Consider the following 19527-nt stretch of genomic DNA (forward strand, 5'->3'; position numbering starts at 1 on the left):
CCAACGCTCCACTACGGGTAATAGTGGGTGCTTCAGAGCTTTATAATGTCCTCATGCAATGGTAAGGCATAAGGAAGGTGTTATCTTGATAACGCAATCTCACACACTTAAAGAAAATGAATATGAAACGGGAATAAATAATAATTATGTTACTTTATAACCTAATAATTTATTGATCATTTCATTTCCTAAAGAGCTGCAGAACGTAACTCTGATTCAAGTGAAGAGGAGATGAAAAGTTTAAACACGAGCGCTGAAGTTGACAAATGATACATTGCTCTTCTGTTCATCTATTCTGCAATTATTATACTACAGTGAAATAAAGAAAACATGACATGTATGCAAAGTAAAATTTGGGAATGTTTGTTTCTCTCATTTTTAAGTAGAACTATTTCTACAATAGTATTTGCGTTTGTAGTTACACATGTAGCAGAGCTGAATGTATAATTTATTTTTTTACTTATTTACACCATAATAACCTGGACCCCCCGCGTTCTCCATGCAGCACCCGCATTCTATGTGTTTCCGGGACTGGAGATGTGATGTCATGCCCCCTTGTGACTTCGCGCCATGCTCCCTCCATGCCCCCTCCCATAGACATGAATGTCTGAATGGGTGTGGTGTGATGTCACAAGGGGGCGTGGCATGACATCACGTCTCTAGTTCCGGAAGCATAGATTGTTTTTTTTCTTTTATTAAGTTTTAAATTATTATTTTTTTTACCATAAAACGAAACAAAAATGATTCAGTTTTGATATCATTGGAATGGTACTGACCCATAGAATAAAGGTAGCATGTCAGATTTACCGTATTTTGAACTCCCAAAAAATAATTGCCCTATCAAATTGTGCAATTCCATATTTTGTTTCAATCTTGCCCTACATATCATTTCTTTCTGGCTTCGTAATACATTGTATGATAAAACAAAGTGTATCAATGGAAAGTACAACTTGTCAAGCATAAAATAGGACCTAATACAACTTTGTCAGTCATCGGTCTTAAAGGTAAGGAGGAAAAAAAAGTGAGGCAAAAATTTTTTTGGGCTGGGTCATGAAGGGATTAACGTTCACTTTGCTTTAAAACCACTGTAAATACATTCCTAGGTGACCCTAGCAGTGTTATACAGGGCTTTAGAGCTCTTAGGCTCTTAGGAAAGATGGCTTCTTACAGAGGGGTGTTATGCTAACGAGTACAACACCTTGGAGTGAATGTAATGTAGATAGCAGTCAGCAGCCTAGGTCCCTCCGGAAGAAAGGGTCATCAGTCCGGAGAGGATAGCCTTATCCTTATGGTTGGAAAATGGGACATCGAACGAGGCGCTTCTCCAGAAGGTTAAATAGGTTTTTAATCATCAAAAATGCCACACAACATACGTTTCCAGCCCAAACTGGGCTCTTCTTTAGCTATCTATATATAAAACTCAACGTGTGTATGTATGTATGTATGTGTATATGTATGTGTGTATGTTCCAGCACCACTTCCAAACAGCTGAAGATATTAGCATGAAACTTGGCACACATGTTACTTATATGTCAACAACAAATATAAGATAGGTAATTTAACCCTTACCCACCCCCATTTGCGAGAGTCAGGGTTTTTATTTAAAGTCCCATACAAGTCTATGGGAAATATATGTTACTGCATAACATCCAAACAGCTGGAGATATTTCGATAATACTTGGTCACATGTTACTTATATGTCCACTATAAATATAAGATAGTTTATTTAACCCTAACCTAATCCTCATTTGCGAGGGTCAGGTTTTTTGTTTAAAGTCCAATGCAAATCTATGGGAAATGTATATTCCAGCACGACTTCCCCACGGCTGGAGATATTTAGCTAATATTTGGTCACATGTTACTTATATGTCAAATAAAAATATATAACCATTAAATTAACCCCTAGCTTACCCCCATATGTGAAGGATGTTTTTTTTTTTTTTTCAAGTCCCATGCAAGTATATAGGACTTCTGGTTCCTTACTCCATAAGCTCCGCTCTGCATCTCCTGGTGAATGCATCAGTCCGGCTGGCAAGTCGCACTCTCCCCATAAGCCACACCCTCCACACATTCCATGCCCCATCTTGCAAAGACACGCCCACCCTTTAAGCAACACTTTTTTTTTTTTTCAGCTTACAATATCTTTACCACAAAGCAGCCCCAGGGGATTAGATACGGGGACAGGATATTAGGACAGGATATGAGGTTGGGATATGAGGTCGGGATATGAAGACAGGATATGAGGACAGGATATGAGGACAGGATATGAGGACGGCATATGAGGACAGGATTTGAGGTCGGAATATGAAGAGGGGATTTGGGGTCAGGATATGAGGAGGGGAATGGGTCAGGATTTAAGGATGGGATCTAAGGACAAAAGCTTCCTCCTTTTTTGTTTTTCTTCCCCCACAAGGATAAGGTAGGAAAAAACGGGCAGCGCCGGGTACTCAGCTAGTATACAATAAACGATGTGGACAGATAATATACGTTACAAAGTATCAGTTCGGGGTCACCTAAAAACTTTCTCTTCTTTCTCTTTAGACCATTTTTACATGGCAGAAATTTTTCGAAATGTCCGCCCTAAAAAAACATGGACATATGGACATTCTGCAAACATCATGTTCTGCTGGAGCTAGGATCACTCGGAAATGAGCTGTCTCCTTGGACGGCAATACAATCACTGAAAGAACAGAATTGGAATTTCCACAGTGGAAACATTTACCGTGAAAATTCCACCATGCTCATGGTGCAGCAGAATCCCATTGAAAATAATGGGGCTGCAACTGTATCACGTATCCCACACACAGTACTGTTTTTATGTGGAAGTCGTACAAGACGTATACAGACTGCCTCAGAAAAACTGTGCTAACACTGTACTGTGTATGTCAGACATGATGCCATGTATTGCTACGATTAATAAGAATGGCAACAAGGAGACATCGACAGCATCTTTTTCCCTTTTATCTGCTATGTATTCAGCTTAAAAAGGGAATTACCATAGCATTAAACTGAACATGAATTTGAATGAAGCCTTATGAACGTTGATCTTGCATATCTATCTATCTATCTATATATATATACATATACTTTTTTCTCATTTATTTTAATACCTAATTTCAATTTATCACTTTTTATTTCACTGTCACCCGACCAGATGGTTGCAAAGACCTTGTGATCTGTTATAGATGTAGTGTATCTGTACAGTGGTCCCTCAACATACAATGGTAATTCGTTCCAAACGAGCCATCGCTTGTCGAATCCATCGTATGTTGAGGGATTCGTGCAATGTAAAAAAGTAAAGTCATACTCACCTGTCCCCGCTGCTCCGGACCGCGTCCCACCGCTCACCATGGTGTCCCCGCCGCTCCCGATGGTGTCCCCGGGCCTCCACTGGGCTCTCCTGGTCTTCTCCGGTCCTCTGCTGTCTTCTCCGGTCCTCTGCTGTCTTCTCCGCTCCTCTGCTGTCTTCTCCGCTCCTCTGCTGTCTTCCGCAAGGCCTTACTGAGCCTACATAGCGACGTCATTACGCCGCTGCGTACGCCGTTCCTATTGGATGACGGGACGGCGTGCGCAGCTTCGTATTGACGTCACCGGAGAGGGCCGAGAAGACATCGGAGGACCAATGCTGGACCCGAAGGGCACCCCGGAGCATCGTGGAGGGGTAAGTAATACTTACCGCACCACACGGGGAACATTAAGCTTCCATCCGACAGCAGCTTAAGCATTTTGCGCTGCCAGATAGCACTTAATGCGATGGCCCCGACATAAAAAAGCATCGTATGTCGATGCTGACATCGACATGCGATGGCCTCTGAGAGGCCATCGTATGTCGATTTGATCATATGTCGGGGCCATCGTATGTCGGGGGGTCACTGTATATAAATTACATCAATAACTTAGTATCTTGTTTAAGTTAGACAATCTTGTATTACCAATTCATCTTTCTCCCTGCTTTCCTTTTTTTTCCTTTTAACTTTATTTACCTGTTATCATCCAACTTAGCTTGGTCTATTAATTTATCATAATACATCCTTTTTACCATAATCCAGCCTTTCAACTTACTTTGAATTTACTTCACATGTAGTTTGCCTAAAACAGTGTTTTCCAACCAGGGTGCCTCCAGTTACTGCAAAACTACAACTGCCAGCATGCTGGGAGTTGTAGTTTTGCAACAGCTGGAGGCACCCTGATTGGAAAGAACTGGTCTGGAAGGACTATATTTTTCAGTTTGGAAGCCACCTCCTTTTGTAACTTTATTCTTTGGGATATAAATGAGTTTTAACCATTTAAGGACTGGGCCCTTTTTCACCTTTCACCTTGTCACTTTACGCATTAATAACTCTAAGATGCTTTTACCGATTATTCTGATTCTGAGAATGTTTTTTGGTGACATATTCTACTTATTTTGGTGGTAAATTTTCGTCGTTACTTGCATCCTTTCTTGGTGAAAAATCCCCAAATTTCATGAAAATTTTGAAAATTCAGCATTTTTCTAACTTTGAAACTCTCTGCTTGTAAGGAAAATGGATATTCCAAATACCTTTTATATTGATTCACAAATACAATATGTCTTCTTTTTGTTGGCATCATATAATGGACATATTTTAACTTTTTGAAAACATTAGAGGGCTTCAAAGTAGAGCATCAATTTTAAAAATGTTCATGAAAATTGCAAAATCTGAAGGGACAGATGTTATAATCTGTGACCCTCCAGCTTTTGCAAAACTACAACTCCCAGCATGCCCAGACAGCCTTTGGCTGTCTGGGCATGCTGGGAGTTGCAGTTTGGCAACCACTAGGAAGGCACCAGTAAAGATCACTTTACTGGCACCTTCCTTGAGGCTCCACGCCGTCGCCTCCCTACCTGCACCGCTGTTCTCCGCTGATGCCACCGATGATTGCCAGTCCCCATCGCATCTTCTTCTCAGGTACTGGCCGCCATCTTCTCCCCCTGTTCAGCCCGACATCCAGGGGTGGGCAGAGCGGGTGGTTTCCATGTTAACCCCCGTCTTCAACTGCCATTGGTCAGTACTCATTGCTGACTAATGGCAGGGGATAGGAGGAGGTGGCACCGCTGCAACCTCGCTCCTATCCCTTAGCTTGATCAGTGAGCATGTCAGTGACAGCCCTGATCATCCCTATTTTCCGGGCGACCCGATTAGCCCAGAATAGCAGAAAATCACATGTCTGAATTAACATGCAATTTCCTGCGATCACCGACATGGGGGGGTCTCTAAATCTGCCCTTTACCCACCCTACTATTTTCCCGGATTGGCCCTCTTATACACAGCACACTAATATAATCAGCCCTGGTTTTGATACACTGGCATACACACACAAAAGGGAATACAACTCCCTTTTGTCTTCATGGAAAACTGTCATATGTTTTCTCATGCACTATCCACACTTACCGATGGATAGGGCGGGAGACGCCGAACATTTAGAATCCTACCTTGCCCGGATGCGCTGAGCCGTTCGCCCCGTTATAGCAGTTATTCTGTATATTTAAATTAGCTGCTAACTGGCACGGGCGGGGTTACTGCCTTCATCTGCCACTGTGACATAACTGCCGCTCGGCCCGCAACATCGCCCGGCTAATGAATATTCATATAATGTCTCACACTCTCCTTCTCATCCCGGCCGATACTGCACATGTGCGGGATTTCCTACTATATCCGGAAGCGGTCTTCAGCACTGCTTCATTAGTCTGGAGCAGCGCTGGAGTAAGGTTGTAGCCATGTTCATACCTACAATCCATTAGCAATATAATGAAGCATCGCTGAAGACCGCTTCCGGGTATAGTAGGAAATCTCGCACATGCGCAGTATCGGCTGGGATGAGAAGGAGAGTGTAAGACTTTATATGAATATTCATTAGCTGGGTGGCGCTGCGGTTACGTCACAGTGCCAGATGAAGGCAGTAACCCCACCCGTGACAGTTAGCAGCTAATTTAAATGTACAGAAAAACTGCTATAATGGGCGAACAGCGCAGCGCATCCTGGCAAGGTAGGACTCAAAATGTTCAGTGTCTCCCGCACTATACATTGGTACCCGTGGATAGTGTGGGAGAAAACATATGACAGTTTTCCTTTCAGTATAACACCAGCATGCTGCCTCTGTAGTCTCCTGGGGGTTGTAGTTCACCACACCTCTATAGGGCATACACCAGTGTTTCCCAACCAGGCTCCTCCAGGTGTTGCAAAACTACTACTACCAGCATGCCCGGACAGCCAAACGCTGTAGTTTTGATACAGCTGAAGACACCCTAGTTGGGAAACAATGCACTTTGTTTGTAATATACTGTATTGGCTAGAACAGTGTTTCCCAATCAGTGTGCCTAAAGCTGTTGCAAAACTACAACTCCCAGCATGCCCAAAGGCTGTCAGGGCATGCTGGGAGTTGTAGTTTTACAACATCTGGAGGCACACTGGTTTGGAAACATGGTGTAACATGATGTGTATGCTGAATAGGCTAGGACAGTATTTTCCAACCAGTGTGCCTCCAGCTGTTGCAAAACTACAAATCCCAGCATGCCCTGACAGCCTTTGGGCATGCTAGGAGTTGGAGTTTTGCAAAAGCTGGAGGCCCACTGGTTGGGAAACACTGTTGTAACATAATGTGTATGCTGAATAGGCTAGAACAGTGTTTCTCAACCAGTGTGCCTCCAGCTGTTGCAAATCTACAGCTACCAGCATGCCCAAAGTCTGTCAGGGCATGCTGGGAGTTGTAGTTTTGCAACAGCTGGAGGCACACTGGTTTGGAAACACTAGCATACACACACATAACAGGGACTACAACTCCCAGCATGTGTCATTCAGGAGTCCCCCCCCCTCCCCCTTCACATATAGAGATCATCCCCAGTATGAGATTTATTCCCCAGCCCGTGCTCCTTGTCATCCTCCCCTTCAGATAACACTTATCTTCTCTGTGTTCCTTCTCATGTAGACCTGCGTCCTCAGAAGACAGAGCAGGGGGAGGGGAGGTGAGGAGCTGTGTACTATGGCTTCTCATGCAGACCTCTGGGAGGGGGGGAGATGAGGGGGCATGGCTTATTTCTCTTATGTAGACAGATAGAAAAAAAAAGCCCTGACATCTTGTCCACAACAGACTCAGAACTGTGGACGACAGTAAAAGAAAACCCTCTGAACTACAGAACTTCCTGCCCAACAAACAGGTAAGAAAAACACACACATGCTGCCAAAACATATAACACATGTATATTGCAAAAAAACTAAACTTACAAAGAAGATGCAACATAGTCAAAAAAATTTACCTCCCGAGTACCCCTTTAAGTGTATTACAATTTTGTCTAGATGTATCCATAAGTAAAAAATAACATTTGCATATAATAGATGGAAACATAATGGAAAAATCCTAGTTTTTAAAGATCGTCTCACCAAATGTAAGGAAATACCAATCATACAACATGATGTACCCAATAAAGGCATTCGCCTGGAATATATATTACAGCAAATGAAATTTGGTTGCACGGATAGCAATGTACTAGCGCTTTCCCCTTAAGGCGCTGTCCAGCTCCAGCAACTGACGGAGAAATCCACGGTTGGGGATGATCCCTCTCCGATCCTTTACTGTATTAATGGCTTCAACCAAAGTCATGTTATGGTATATCATGAGATAGGCAAGCACCAGCGTTGCGGATCTGCTCACCCCCACAGCACAATGGACCAAGATTTTGCCTAAGAGGAAACAAAATATGAATTGAAGAATTCCAATTTGCTAACAAAAATAATTATAATATTTACGTGTGTTATTTTCCAGTCTCATTCTTCAACACAAAAATGCACATGCCCTAATAAAGACAATTTTTACACCCCAATTTTTTTGTCTTATTTGCTCTTTAATAAAGAAAATATTGAAATGGTTGGGAGTCCTTTTATGGGACCAAGGTGGTAGCCAAATTAGTGAGCCCCGCTACTCTCTGCATCATCTGTATATGGTTCTATACAAACAGCGTGTCAGATTCTTTCAAATCAGAATGCAATCACATACAGCCTTTTAAAGCTGTTTTGTCTAGAGTTCTTGTTGGTGTTTTTAAACAGCATTTTTCGGTCTTATTATCATGAACAGATGTTTTCTATGTGACTAAAAAAAACATAATAAGACTAAAAATGGCCAATGATCGGTGTAAAAGATAAAAAAAATTACGATAATTCTACCGCTCTCAAACTGTGGTCGGGGAGGGAATGGAGACGGGGTGGTAGGAGAGTTTCGCACTAGTTAGGGAGTGTCACAATGCCAGCCTCATGAATGCTGGGCTGGACTTCTTCGGGAGGGGGTGGCCTCAATACATATAACTTAGTGAATAAAGAGAGCCGCCTCACCTTTATGCATAGGATTTGTAAGCATTGTCACCAGCTCATCATCATCCAATGTGAAGAGTCCCTGTCAGCATCTGCCACTGTTACCTGATGCTGACAGAAGACATGTTTGCCTCCTCACTGGATGATCATCGGTGGCTGTTAAAATGCCATGGCAGGGGGTTGTCCGAAGTTGGTGGCAGCCACCAAAGATTAAGAAAAGAATAAAAAAATAATAATCTTGTCCCCAGCCTGAAAAAGTGCCACCCTAGGCCTGGGCCTTGTCGGCCTAGTTAAAGACACAGGGATGCATAGAAATTGTCATGCAGCATCCAGTCATCCGAAGCCATCTTTCTCCCCACTTTTATGAAATCTCTTACCTCTTCCCCTTAGCGCCCGGTGAATAAAATCTGCTGCCGGATAGAAATGCACACTCATGTCAAATGTGGGGGAGTCTTGAGCATCTATACCCATGTACAAAATGTGCATTCCTTTGTAGTACTCCTCTCCTCCTCTGAAACGACTGTGCGTTGCGTTCAGGATGTGAGTGATGCGCATCAGGCTTAGTTCACCTCTATTGGCTGCTATCGCTCTGGACTCAGAATAAGAAAAAACACTCAATAAATAATATCTGATAAGAAAACAGAATTATACAAAGATATTGTGGAAGAATTCTGGTGCGCATGCCACATGCCGCTTTTTGGCTTCTTGCTGGCCAAAGCATGTGGCTTAGCAGAAAGGCATTGCTTAGTTCAAATGGGCATGGCTGGAAGTGTTACTGTCATTTAAAAAACAAAAAAAACTAACTTTTGACATGTAATAGAAACATGTCAAAAGTTTTGATCAGTTGGGTGTCTGGGGGCTGAGACCCCCACAGATCACTAGAATCTAGATTGAGCAGGAAGAAGTGCTCAGCTAAGTGCTTCACTCCCCATCACTCCTCGATACAGGAAACTGACAGAAAGTCTATGGAACTCATCTCCTGCATCAAGGAGAGAGATAGGAGTCTATACCATAATATACTGTGTATTTGTGTAGGAAAGACTCATCTGTATATTATGTTTCAAATAATATCACTTACTGGTCTCCCAAAAAAAGCCCAGGCCACACCTCATCCGCATGGTTTCGTATAGTTTTCCCAGTATATAGGATCTTTTCTAGTTCAAACACATTTAGTATTGCATGTCTGGATCGTTGTAATGGTCCCCTAAGCAATGAGGTGTGATAGGAATATCTTGAAGTCATGATGGTGTCTGTAACATAAATGGAAATAGTATGAGTTTATTTAATGCTGCAATATAAGTATAATAAAATAATATAAAACAAACTGCCAAAAAAAGGCAAGGGGGCATAGCTTAAAGTGTTAGGGGCCCATTCACACTACAGAATATTCAAACAGAATTCCATTTAAAAATTCCAATGAAGATAACATTGGTTTTCCATTCATCCATTCACACTGTGGAATTTCCGCAGGAGCCGAAAAAATGAACATGTTCCTTTTTTTGCTAGAATTATTTGCGGCCGCATTGCCGTCAATGGTGATGGTCACCTCTCACTATTACATCAGCCTGGCAGGCACAAAGGCCTATAACGCTCTTAGATGCAACCAATGCAGGACAAAACAAGTTCCAAAAAAGAGCTGTTTCCTGCACCCATTTACTTTAATTGCAAAAATAGTGTTGTAAAAAAGAGACATGTCACTTCTTTCTTTGGTGCTGCATTTTTCAGCACTGTTTTTGGACATTGAAGTCAACTGGACCTAAAAACTTGCTTCCCTGTCGTCCCTCAGCAGCACAATGTGGGGTGTTTCCACCACTGTGAGCCAATAGGACAAGGGAATTTTTTAATGAAGAATCAATCAGGCAACTCCCCAAGTGCCTATATAAGGTCCCTCTCCAAACAGGACAGTGATTTTTTTTCTGTCCTAGTGTGAGTGTGACCCTTTTTTAGTTGTTCCTTTACCCCAGTTAGAACGCCGCATGAATCATTACTGGATTCACTGCTATGCAACTGTTGCTCTGTTCCTGCGTTTGTTCGGAGCGTGGCGACGGCATGTATCCTGTCGGCATCTTTGTTATTTAAATCAATTCATTATCAAAAAGCGCTTCCGTATGGAAACCATAAAATCAGTCAGAACCATCCTTCTCAAGGACGGCTTCATGGCGTCTCTAGATCTCAAAGACATATTCCCATTTTTCAGGATCACGGACATTTTCTGCGGATAGCAGTTTACATCAAAGGCATACTCCACCATCTTCAGTTTTGTGTTCTCCCTTTCAGGATAACAACTGCACCATTCATCTTTAAGAAGGTGATCTTTGCCAGGATGGTGAACCTAAGAATCCAGGAAATCAGGATAATTCCCTATTTAGACGACTGTATAATCCTAGCCAGTTCTCTGGAGGAACTTCACTTCTACACTTCGCTGACCATAGACCTTCTACAGAAGCTAGGTTGGGTGATTAATTGGGAAAAATCCCATCTAGATCACACCAAGGAGAAGATCTTTCTGGGGTTCCGCATAGATTCCTACAATATGAGGCTTTAACTTTCTGTAGCCAGGAAAGACAGGATATCCAAGGGATATCAATTTCTTCGGTCTCCTCGCAAAGTCTCTATCAAGACTCATGAGATTTCTAGGTCTCCTGTCCTCTGCAGCCGAAGCTGTGCCGTGGGCACTGTGGCATTTGAGACCACTCCAGTCAGAGGTTCTCCAAGTTTGGGATCGGAGAGTTTCCTCCCTGGACAAGCTTCACAGCCTTTCTCTTCCAGTCCACAAGTCTTTGGCCTGGTGGGCTGATCCTCAGTGGTTAATTCTGACGACAGATGCCTCAGGATCTGGATGGGGGGCTCATCTCTTAGGAAGGAAAGTAGCAGTGAAATGGAGTCACACAGAGCTACTTCTATCCCCCAATACAATAGAACTAAGAGCAATTTACTATGCTCTTCTTCATTTTGCCCCTTTACTGGAAGGAGAAGCGGTGAAGATAAGAACAGACAACATGGCATCAGTTTATTATATGAACAAACAGGGAGGAACAAGGTCGATTACACTTCTTCAGGAAGTGGAAAACATTTTTCGGTGGGCAGAATTCAGGATTCTCAGATTATCCGCTGTACATATCAAGGGAGCGCAGAATGTCATAGCAGATTGTTTGAGTCACAATCTGACAATCCCAGGGAAATGGTCTTTAGACCAAGAAGTCTTCCATCAGCTGGTGCAACGTTGGGGGTTGCCGGAAATAGATCTAATGGTGACAAGGGCCAATAGCAAACTAGAAGCATTCTGCTACCTTTATCCAGCGGACAACCCCTACAGTCTTGATGCCATGATGACAATTCAGTGGAATTTTACTGTTTTACATTTTACCTCCAACTTCTATGATACCAAGGCTATTAATGAAGATAAGACAGGATCAGGCCTCAGTAATAGCGGTCATTCCATTTTGGCCCAAAAGATCCTGATTCTCTCAGCTCATAACCATGAGCAAGGGGCAATATTGGAGACCTGGTGTCTCAGGGCATGCAGCTCTGACTCAACCTCAAATCATTCAATCTGACTGCATGGAGGTTGATAGGTCCCTATTGAAAGCCAGAGGGTTTTCGAACCGTGTTCTGGAAACACTTTCTCACTCTAGAAGTGAGGCGACCTCTAAGATATATGCCAGAGTCAAGCAAACTTTTCAGAAGTGGTGTACTATGAAGAAAATTGATGCTTTCAAACCTTTCAAAGCTCTATTAAAGTTCAATTGTCAGCTTTGTCAGCCTCATTTCATACAAGGTTTTCACAGGATTTGAGGACGGTCAAGCCTATTTTTCCTTGGGACTTAGCTTTAGTTTTACAAAAGTTGTGTGTCCAACCCTTTGAGCCATTCTATAAAGTGGACTTAAAATTCCTTTCTCGGAAGTTTTCCTCCTAGCAATCACCATTGCCAAGAGAGTGGGGGAACTTCAAGCTCTAGCTTCTTCAGGACCTTATATAGTTTTTCTTCCTGACAAAGTTTACCTAAGGTTCCTTCCATCCTTCCTTCCCAAGGTTGCATCATTTGCAAACATCAATCAGGTGGTCTCCCTTCCTCGTTATTTTCCAGAGTCTGAATTCTCAGAAACTAAACATTTGTGTAATCTTGATTTGGTTAGATGTTTAAAAATCTATCTGGAAAGGACAAGGTCCTTTCGGAAAACTGAAAATTTTCTAGTATTACATCAGGGATCTAAGAAGGGATCCAAAGCATCTAAACTAATTTCTAGGTGGATTTGTTGAACTATGTTATAAATATAAAGGTCTTATTCCACCAAAAATCACGAAGGCTCATTCTTCTAGATCAGTTTCTACATCCTGGGCAGAGCAGAGCTCTATCCCTCTGGAGCAAATATGTCAGTTGATACCTTTTTAGCTAGTGAAACCCCTTTTGCTAGGTCTATTTTGATTCTGCCCGGCAGGTAGACCCTGCCTAATGGGGTTATTCTTGCTATTTCCCTGTATTGTGCTGCTGAGGGACAACAGGGAAGACTAAATTTAATATGTTAATTTGTTTTCCCTTAGTCTCCTCAGCAGCACAAGCTTCCCTTCCCTATATGTTTTTTTCTTTGTTTGCTCCAAAATGTACTCATTGTCCTGTTTGGGGAGGGATCTTATATAGGCACTTGGGGAGGTGCCTGATTTTTCATTAAAAAATTCCTTATTGGCTCACAGGGGCGTAAACACCCTGTATTGTGCTGCTGAGGAGACTAAGGGAAAACATATTAACATATAAAATGTAGTCTTTTTAAAGCTATTTTTGCACATATGAAGGTACCTTAATGCTAGTATAAAAGTAGTACATTATCCTGTTATACCATGACCACCACACAGTGACTGGATAATACCACTATACTGTTACTGAACAAAAAGACCAACATTATTAATAATGCCATTATACAAGGGACAAATAATACTGCCACATTATGACCACGTAGCATAACATAGTGTCTGGATATTACCTCCATACTTTTACTGAACAAAACAAAACACCCTATTCACAAACCAATTTTAGTCCCATACAGTGACCACATATACTGGTAGATACACAGGCTCTGCAGACCACATAAGTGATTATAGACAGTAGGTAGTTGCCCCCAATAGCTAGATTGCTGGCCAACAGTAAATTACTGGTGCCCCCTGTATGTAATAGCCCCTGGTAAGCGTTTAGATGCTCTCCGGTGTAGGCAGTAGACAGCATCCCCTTCAGTGCACAAGCATGACAAGTGAAGTCACTGTGCATGCATCTGAACCAGAGCTGGGCATTGAGATCCTGCGCTGCTCTCAGCCTTTTGTAGTCTGCACTAAATTCCACCTGTGGCCTACAGGGCAAGTAATGGAGAGAGGAACCAGTGGTTCTTTGCTCTGTCGGCTTTAAAGCTGCAAACACATCCAAAGAATGTTCTTGCAGATGAAAGCACCGCTCACTAGAACCGAGGCTGCAGGAAAAGTGCCCAGGATACGTAATGCTTGCAGTCATTAGTAATTGCACCCCCTCGGGCCGATTAGAAGGTGGCACCCTAGGCGGGTGCTTACCTGGCCTGCCCCTTGTCCTGACCCTGTCTGCAGCCTTTTGAGGGAATGCCAATAAGGGACATACCTATGGGGTGACTGGGCCTTGCAGTGTCACAATCGGTAACAGGTAGGCAGGTCTCAGTAACCCTGCAAGCTCTCTCATACTTCTTGGGCTGGTCCAGCAACTAGGGTATGGTTACAATTGGGGTTTCCTGATGTTCAAATGCATATGGAAATGCCAGACAAAGGTTAAAGATGAATAGACTTAGTCCCTCTTTACTAGTTGGCTTAGTAAAGCATGCAGAATAGCAGTATTTGGCAGTAGACAACTGGAGAAGGTGAGCACCCTGGTACTGTATTGTAAAATGGGGTCCCTCTCTTCCTTACTTTGCTCAAGCCTCTTACTTTGCTCAAGACATAATCACACCACAGTCTATACTTCACTACAGGGGTTTTACAACATTTGACCTCCAGCAGAGTTCTGATACTTGTAGTACATCCATTCATCTGCAATGACCAATCTGTGGGGTGCAGGCAAATGGAGTTTTAGCTCCTATAGCCCTGTAGATAATTAGGCCCGGCCTAAAGCCCAATGGGTTTTAGAAGTGAAATTGATTTGCTGTAAAGCTCTCCCCAATGATTTCAATAAAAATCTCATTTCCTTTTACTCCTTTTTCGTTTTCCCCTGAGTAGTGGACAAGATGATCCTGTGATCCTACGATCAGACATCTTATCTGCTATCCTTTGGAATAGGAGATAAGATGTCTATGGGCAGAGTACCCCTTTAAGCAAAGGACCTATCACCTGCTAAAATTTTACCATTGATGCCGAGTGGCTAATGTAAGTGCATAGAGCTTCCCTGCTCACAAAACAGCATTAAAGGTTACACAAAAAGTTGCAAAAACATTTTAATTCCCTTTGAAATAACAAAAAATAAATAAAATAAAAAAATCTTTGAACCCTCCATTGTCCCATGTCCCATTTCTCTGATAGTTCTGGACATGTATTCTGCACACAGAGGTGGATACTCATTCCCAGTTCTTCTATAGGGTCCTGTGAATTATGATAATATCCCAGATTTCCTCAATACATAGTACTGTATACATAAAGCCTGGCCTTGGTGAATTATTCATTGCACATGATTCCCACAGCTATGATAAATGGTTTATGTCCTGGTCCAGTAATAAGGCTGGCAGACAATTGTATTTTAGGTTATTAGTCTTATCTCTATAATCATTTTTTATTAACTTCACAATTTGAGAAGGTAGATGAAGATTTTGGAGCCGAGTCTCCTTGATAAAATTACTGTTCCTGTAACATCGCATATTGTAATAGTAAGTTGCATATTAAAATGACTTCATCATATTCTTACTTTTAATTACTTTTTAATTGTATTGCATATTCTAATATTTGCATAGTCATTAAATAGTTATTATTTCTCTGCATGGCTAGTCAGGAGACTATTTTGTGCCAAAAAATGGATTTCACCCATGTTTACCAAGTTGTGTTATTCACCTCATTGTGTCTTCCTTCCATTTTTATGGGGAGCTGTCAGTTGTTTCATGCTGCCCAAAAAGCAGGAAGCATGAAACAAAGATTGGCTCCCATATCTTAAAATTCTACGATCTATCCTGGAACGCCCCAGCATTTAGAGAAATCATAGTTTTCAAACCACTGGTGAACTGGGGGATTGATCTATAAATCCAGCCCAGTGCGTGGGGTGCACCTTTTTGGGACCAACCAGATGGCTAGCTATCCTGTTTCTGGCCAGTTTCAAAACAATGATTTCTCTAAAAAACAGCCGTGTTTCAGAGTAAATCATAGACTGTTGAAATAAGGGAGCCTGTCTTTGTGTCTTGCTGATCATTTGGAAACTGGAAAGGCCCAGATATCCAAGCAGTTGGTCCTCCAAGCTCTATAAAACATTACTTTTATCATATTCTTATGCTGGACATTACAGAAGAATCTCCATGGACACACAAAAAAATATGTGACACTTACACAGTTAAATTACCATTGTTTATAACTGACAGGTGTGTTCCAATGAGTAACTGCTGTTTCATACAGCTCCCCTTTCTTCCCACTCACAACATACAGTGGGGATCAAAAGTTTGGGCCCCCAGGTAAAAATTTATATTAATGTGCATAAAGAAGCCAAGGAAAGATGGAAAAATCTCCAAAAGGCAACAAATTACAGATTAGACATTCTTATAATATGTCAACAAAAGTTAGATTTTATTTCCATCATTTACAGTTTCAAAATAACAGAAAACAAAAAAATGGTGTCTGCAAAAGTTTGGGCACCCTGCAAAGTTAATATCTTGTACTGCCCCCTTTGGCAAGTATCACAGCTTGTAAATGCTTTTTGTAGCCAGCCAAGAGTCTTTCAATTCTTGTTTGAGGTATCTTTGCCCATTGTTCCTTACAAAAGTCTTCCAGTTCTTTGAGATTTCTGGCTGTCTGTCACGCACTGCTCTTTTAAGGTCTATCCATAGATTTTCAATTATGTTGAGGTCAGGAGATTGTGAAGGCCATGGCAAAACCTTCAGTTTACACCTCTTGATGTAATCCCTTGTGGATTTTGAGGTGTGTTTAGGATCATTATCTATTTGTAGAAGCCATCCTCTCTTAAACTTCAGCTTTTTCACAGATGGCATCAAGTTAGCATCCAAAATTTGCTGAAATTTTATTGAATCCATTTTTCCTTCTACTCGTGAGATGTTCCCTGTGCCACTGGCTGCAGTACAACCACAAAGCATTATTGATCCACCCCCATGCTTAACAGTTTGACAGAGGTTCTTTTGGCTAAATTCTGTTCCCCTTCTTCTCCAAAAGTACCTTTGCTTATTCCGGCCAAAAAGTTCAATTTTAACCTCATCGGTCCACAGAACTTGTTTCCAAAATGCATCAGGCTTGTCTATATGTTCATTTGCAAAGTTCAAACACTTATTTTTGTGGTGAGGACGTAGAAGAGGTTTATTTCTGATGACTCTTCCATGAAGACCATGTTTGTACAAGTATCTCTTTATAGTGGAATAGTGTACCACAACTCCAGTGTCTGCAAGATCTTTCTGGAGGGATTGTGCAGCCAAATGTGGGTTTTGAATTGTTTTTCTCACAATCCTGCGAGCTGTTCTGTCTGATATTTTCCATGGTCTTCCAGATCTTGCTTTAACTTCCACTGTTCCTGATGACTGCCATTTCTTAATTGCATTCCGAACAGAGGATATTGACATCTGAAAACGTTTTGCTATCTTCTTATAGCCTTCTCCAGCTTTGTGAGCATCAACTATTTTCAGTTTCAGATTTCTAGACTACTGCTTAGAAGAACCCATGGTGCTGATTGTTGGGGCAAGGTCAGATGAGTCTGGGCATTTAAAACCTTTGAGATTGACATCACCTGGTCTTCCCAGATGATGATTGAGAACAATCCATGACATTGGCAGGTCTCAGCTTTGCAAAGGGGGCAGTGCATGCTATAAATTCTGCAGGGTGCCCAAACTTTTGCAGACGCCATTTTTTTGTTTTCTGTTATTTTGAAAGTGTAAATGATGGAAATAAAATCTAACTTTTGTTGACATATTATAAGAATGTCTAATCTGTAATTTGATGCCTTTTGGAGATTTTTCCATCTTTCCTTGGCTTCTTTATGCACATTAATACAATTTTTTTACTTGGGGTGCCCAAACTTTTGATCCCCACTGTACATCACTCCTCCAGTGCTGACTTAATAGGTCATCAGTGCCAGTGTCATGGCCATGGCAGGTACGTCGGTGACCTCAGGTTTCAGGAAAGCTACTGCTAGAACTTTTTTTTTTTTTTTACATTACAAAAGCTTCCATCTCCCTCACGTCAAGAAAATCATATTGTCAGGATGTCTATTTAAGATCGTGGAATAGTAACCAGGAGATGTTTGTTATACAGGCAAAGGACTTAGCTTAACGCCTTGTATAGTAAAGTTACCCTGGGAATGTAATGAATGAAACCTACTGTAGGACAAGCAACAATAAAACAGATTAAGGCGATTTATCAAAACCTGTGTAGAGGAAGAGGGGGGCAGTTGCCCATAGCAACCAGATTGCTTATTTCATTCTTCAGAGGCCTGTTTAAAAATGAAAGAAGCGATCGGATTGGTTGCTATGGGCAACAGCACCCCTCTTCCTCTACACAGTTTTTTTTTTTTATAAATCTCCCCCTTAGACTCCACAAACTCCATCATACAGTCACCCATTCATCAACACTGGCATCTTAATAAGGTTGAACAGCTGGTTCACCAGAACTAAACCAAATACACAGGGTTATAATGTGGGTGAACTGGGTTAATATAATTTACTCAGATTGGTGCCACCGTTTAGGACATACAAGTATTATCCTACGTTGCTAATATGCTAACGTTATTCTTTGCACAATGAAGGCAGGAGCTGGCATACAGAGCTTCCTTGCCTCCGTCCCCATATGCCTGCCCAACTGTGGGCAGGCATATAGGCGCAGAAGGGATGGAGGTAGGAATGCTCTGTATGCTGGCTCCCACCTCCATTGTGCAAAAGACGGCATTAGCATATCAGCAATGGACTCTAATACATGTATCTTCTGAACGGCGCCACCAATCTGAGTAAGTTATATCTCATTTTATTCCAGTTCACCTGCACTATAACCCTGCGTATTTCCCTTTGAGGGAGTTAGAACTCAGCCTTTGATCTCATACCACTATAATTACTATAAGTATACCCTGGGAGATATGTTGTCTATTATCTACCTGGAAACATGGGGGCCTACATGCTAAAGGTAATTATCATTGTGGGCACTGTGGTACCAATGTGGGGTCAACAGCGGGACCCCTGCGCTCAGACATCTTATCTTTTATTATTTGGATAGGGAATAAGTACCCCTTTAAGGGTTTCAACTGTTTTACCCCTTTAAGGGTCCTAAACAGGTGTCCTAATTTGTGGGCTTTGCAAAGAATTGGTAAACTGGGGGAGTTTTTCAGAACATTGAGGTCTAGTGTATCATTTTAAGGTTAAGATGACTATCCTGAAGGTCTGTTTTTTTAGGTTTTGTCTTGTTATACACCAGCAGATAATTTTGCTTGTCTGTTAATTTATACACGGCTCAAAAACACTTAAGGGAACACTTAAACAACCCGATGTAACTCCAAGTCAATCACACTTCTGTGAAATCACATTGTCCACTCAGGAAGCAACACTGATTGACAATCAATTTCACATGCTGTTGTGCAAATGGAACAGACAACAGGTGGAAATTATAGGCAATTAGCAAGACACCCCCAATAAAGGAGTGGTTCTGCAGGTGGTGACCACATACCAATTCTCAGTTCCTATGCTTCCTGGCTGATGTTATGGTCACTTTTGAATGCTGGCTGTACTTTCACTCTAGTGGTAGCATGAGACGAGGTCTACAACCCACACAAGTGACTCAGGTAGTGCAGCTCATCCAGGATGGCACATCAATGCGAGCTGTGACAAGAAGGTTTACTGTGTCTGTCAGTGTAGTGTCCAGAGCATGGAGGTGCTACCAGGAGACAGACCAGTACATCAGGAAATGTGGAGGAGGCCGTAGGAGGGCTAAAACCCAGCAGCAGGACCGCTACCTCCGCCTTTTTGCAAGGAGGAGCAGGAGGAGCACTGTCAAAGCCTTGCAAAATGACCTCCAGCA

The 19527-nt window shown here is 42.0% G+C and overlaps 2 protein-coding genes across 5 annotated transcripts in view; one reads left to right on the forward strand and one right to left on the reverse strand.

The window, feature by feature from the left end:
• Positions 1-332, forward strand: part of LOC130368151 (disintegrin and metalloproteinase domain-containing protein 9-like) — a 49591-nt gene extending 49259 nt beyond the window's left edge. For both annotated transcript variants that reach the window (XM_056571511.1, XM_056571510.1), the window contains one exon: positions 195-332. In XM_056571511.1, coding sequence (XP_056427486.1) covers positions 195-270 — 76 coding nt within the window. In that variant the 3' untranslated portion in view covers positions 271-332. The remainder of the gene's footprint in view (positions 1-194) is intronic.
• A 6809-nt stretch (positions 333-7141) lies between these two features.
• Positions 7142-19527, reverse strand: part of DUSP26 (dual specificity phosphatase 26) — a 35087-nt gene continuing 22701 nt past the window's right edge. Inside the window, exons 1-4 of one of the 3 annotated variants that reach the window (XM_056571519.1) lie at positions 17891-17936; positions 9400-9571; positions 8699-8910; positions 7143-7697 (exon numbers count right to left, since the gene is read on the reverse strand). In XM_056571519.1, coding sequence (XP_056427494.1) covers positions 7504-7697; positions 8699-8910; positions 9400-9563 — 570 coding nt within the window. In that variant the 5' untranslated portion in view covers positions 9564-9571; positions 17891-17936 and the 3' untranslated portion in view covers positions 7143-7503. Of the gene's footprint in view, positions 7698-8698; positions 8911-9399; positions 9572-17890; positions 17937-19527 lie in introns of those variants that run through there. The other 2 variants (XM_056571516.1, XM_056571517.1) reach the window with 2 other exon arrangements.

Source organism: Hyla sarda, chromosome 4 (assembly GCF_029499605.1).
Source record: "Hyla sarda isolate aHylSar1 chromosome 4, aHylSar1.hap1, whole genome shotgun sequence".
NCBI classification, from domain to species: Eukaryota; Metazoa; Chordata; class Amphibia; order Anura; family Hylidae; genus Hyla; species Hyla sarda.